This window comes from Gregarina niphandrodes, assembly GCF_000223845.1.
Source record: "Gregarina niphandrodes unplaced genomic scaffold scaffold00024, whole genome shotgun sequence".
NCBI lineage: Eukaryota > Apicomplexa > Conoidasida > Eugregarinorida > Gregarinidae > Gregarina > Gregarina niphandrodes.
Genome location: NW_011645793.1, coordinates 144,919 through 146,964, shown reverse-complemented (window position 1 = coordinate 146,964; position 2,046 = coordinate 144,919). Strand labels below are relative to the sequence as shown.

At 65.8% G+C, this 2,046-nt stretch overlaps 1 protein-coding gene across 1 annotated transcript; it reads left to right on the top strand.

Moving 5' to 3' along the window:
- Positions 1-276: 276 nt before the first annotated feature.
- On the top strand, positions 277-1,830 carry GNI_109010 (hypothetical protein; the record flags this gene model as incomplete). Its single annotated transcript, XM_011133146.1, has 1 exon — positions 277-1,830. One exon carries the CDS (start codon positions 277-279, stop codon positions 1,828-1,830), a length of 1,554 nt encoding a protein of 517 aa, XP_011131448.1.
- Between the last annotated feature and the right edge of the window lie 216 nt (positions 1,831-2,046).

Genomic DNA, 2,046 nt, shown 5'->3' with positions numbered 1-2,046 from the left:
CAGTGGCGACGATTGGCCGCAACCACGCACAAGGACCTGCGCCGCTGCGTGCTCTGCTTCACGGACGTCGCCGAGGTGCTTTGCGAGTTCTTCCGAGCACCCATCGGTGGCCTGCGGCCCGCCCAGCGCGAAAGCGCGCTCGTGACCTTCGCGCCAGCCGCAGCCGCCTCGCGCGAAGAGGCCTGGATCGCCGGCTGTCTGCTGCAGCGCGCCGGCCTTGACCCCGGCGAGCTCGCGAAGGTCTGCGCCACACGGATCGAAGCACTTGCCGCACTCATGGCGGCGGACGCACGCACGGAACCGGCGCTGGACCTGGAGGCGCTGCAGCGGGGGCTGAAGAGAGTGCAGTTCTTGTTGCCAACGCGGCTGCAGGCGGTGTCGGCGGCGCAGTTTTCGCGACGGCCGCCAGTAGCGCCGATGTTTACGTTGTTTGCGATGGGCCGTGAGCCGCGGTCGTTCGGAGGCCGGGAGGAGGAGGCGTCGGCGGCGCTGCGGAGGTTGTTTGGTCCGGCTGCGCAGCGGCGACTACGCGCGATGGAGGCTGCGGACTACGAGCGGTGTACGAGCGAGTACCTAGAGTTGGCTGCGTTCGTGTGCGGCTCGATCGTGGCGCCCTTTGGCCCGGCGTGCGACGAGCACACTCTGCGCGCACAGACTGCGCTCCGGGGCGAGGGACCGACACGGCTAGCCATTTGGGTCTCGGCCTGCCGCCTGTGCGCAGCCCGGGTCCCGCTCCCGCTCCTCGTCGCATTCTGCGAACAGGAAATCGGCTTCACGCCCTCCTACTTTCTCGGCGGACCCGAATGTCTACGTCGCCGCTGCATCCCCTACAGACGCAGCGAACTCAGACGCCACCACCCACGTCATCGCAACGGCCTACTCTACTACCTTCGTCCCTTCCTGAGCCACCCCGTCGAAGTCACGCTCGACGAGTTCGCGCGCCTCCGCCCGCGCAACCGCCTCAATAACGAATCCGACACATTCGCCGACCTGCGCGAATACCTCCCCCACCACTCGCAAAAGGGCCAACGCGCGCACGACGACGGACGTACGCACGACGACGGACGAACGTACGACGACGACGGACGAACGCACGACGACGGACGAACGTACGACGGCGGCGGACGAACGCACGACGACGACGGACGTACGCACGACGACGGGCGAACGCACGACGACGCACGCACGCAAGACGACGACGCACGCACGCACGGTGATGGACGCACGCACGGCGGGCAGCGGCGCGCGGGGATGCCCTGCTTGCTGCCGCTGGACCCGCTGGCGGGGGCGGTGCTGCGGCGACAGAACTGTACGGCGGCGCTGTGGTCACTGGTCATGAACCCGCCCTGTTGGCTGAACGACGCGCAGCGGCAGGGACTGCCGGTGCTGCTGCAGCTGGTGGGCGCCGACACGTTGGAGGGGCATGCCCTGATTCCTGAGACGGCGCTAGAGAAAGTCGACTCCTACCTCTCGTGGCTCGCCTCCTCGGTGCCCATCCACGGCTCGAACGCCGCGCTGCTCGTGGCCGCACAGGCGTTGCGCTACCTCGAACTACCGCGGGACCTCCTCGCCGACTTCCTACTCGTCAGCTATGACTGGCAACAAATACAACGCACACTTCTCCCACAGGTTCTCCAGACGCCCTTCCTCGCTCACGGCGTCTCCCACTCACTGGAGACCCGCAAACTCGCGCTCCTGCGGGCACTCCAAAGTGCCAAGATCATCAGCGCTACACCAGACAGCTTACCCAGCCCCGCGCTTCACTGGCGACCAGAAGATCTTTCCGCCCATCCCTCCAAGAACCACCCGACATCACCGACCAAATCCTGACCAAGCTTTTTGACTGACAAACCGACCGACCTCGCGACATGCTTGTGCTTTCATGTTATGCTGCGTTGCTGTGCTCTCACGCGTCATGCTCTTGCGCTACGGTTATGGAGTGAGTGCTCCCTCGGTAGTGTTGTGAGTATCGCCACCTCGTGGTCTCACAGGCGACACACACCAGGCAGGGAAGGCGAGTCAGTGCTTTGTGAGGCTCACGCTTGT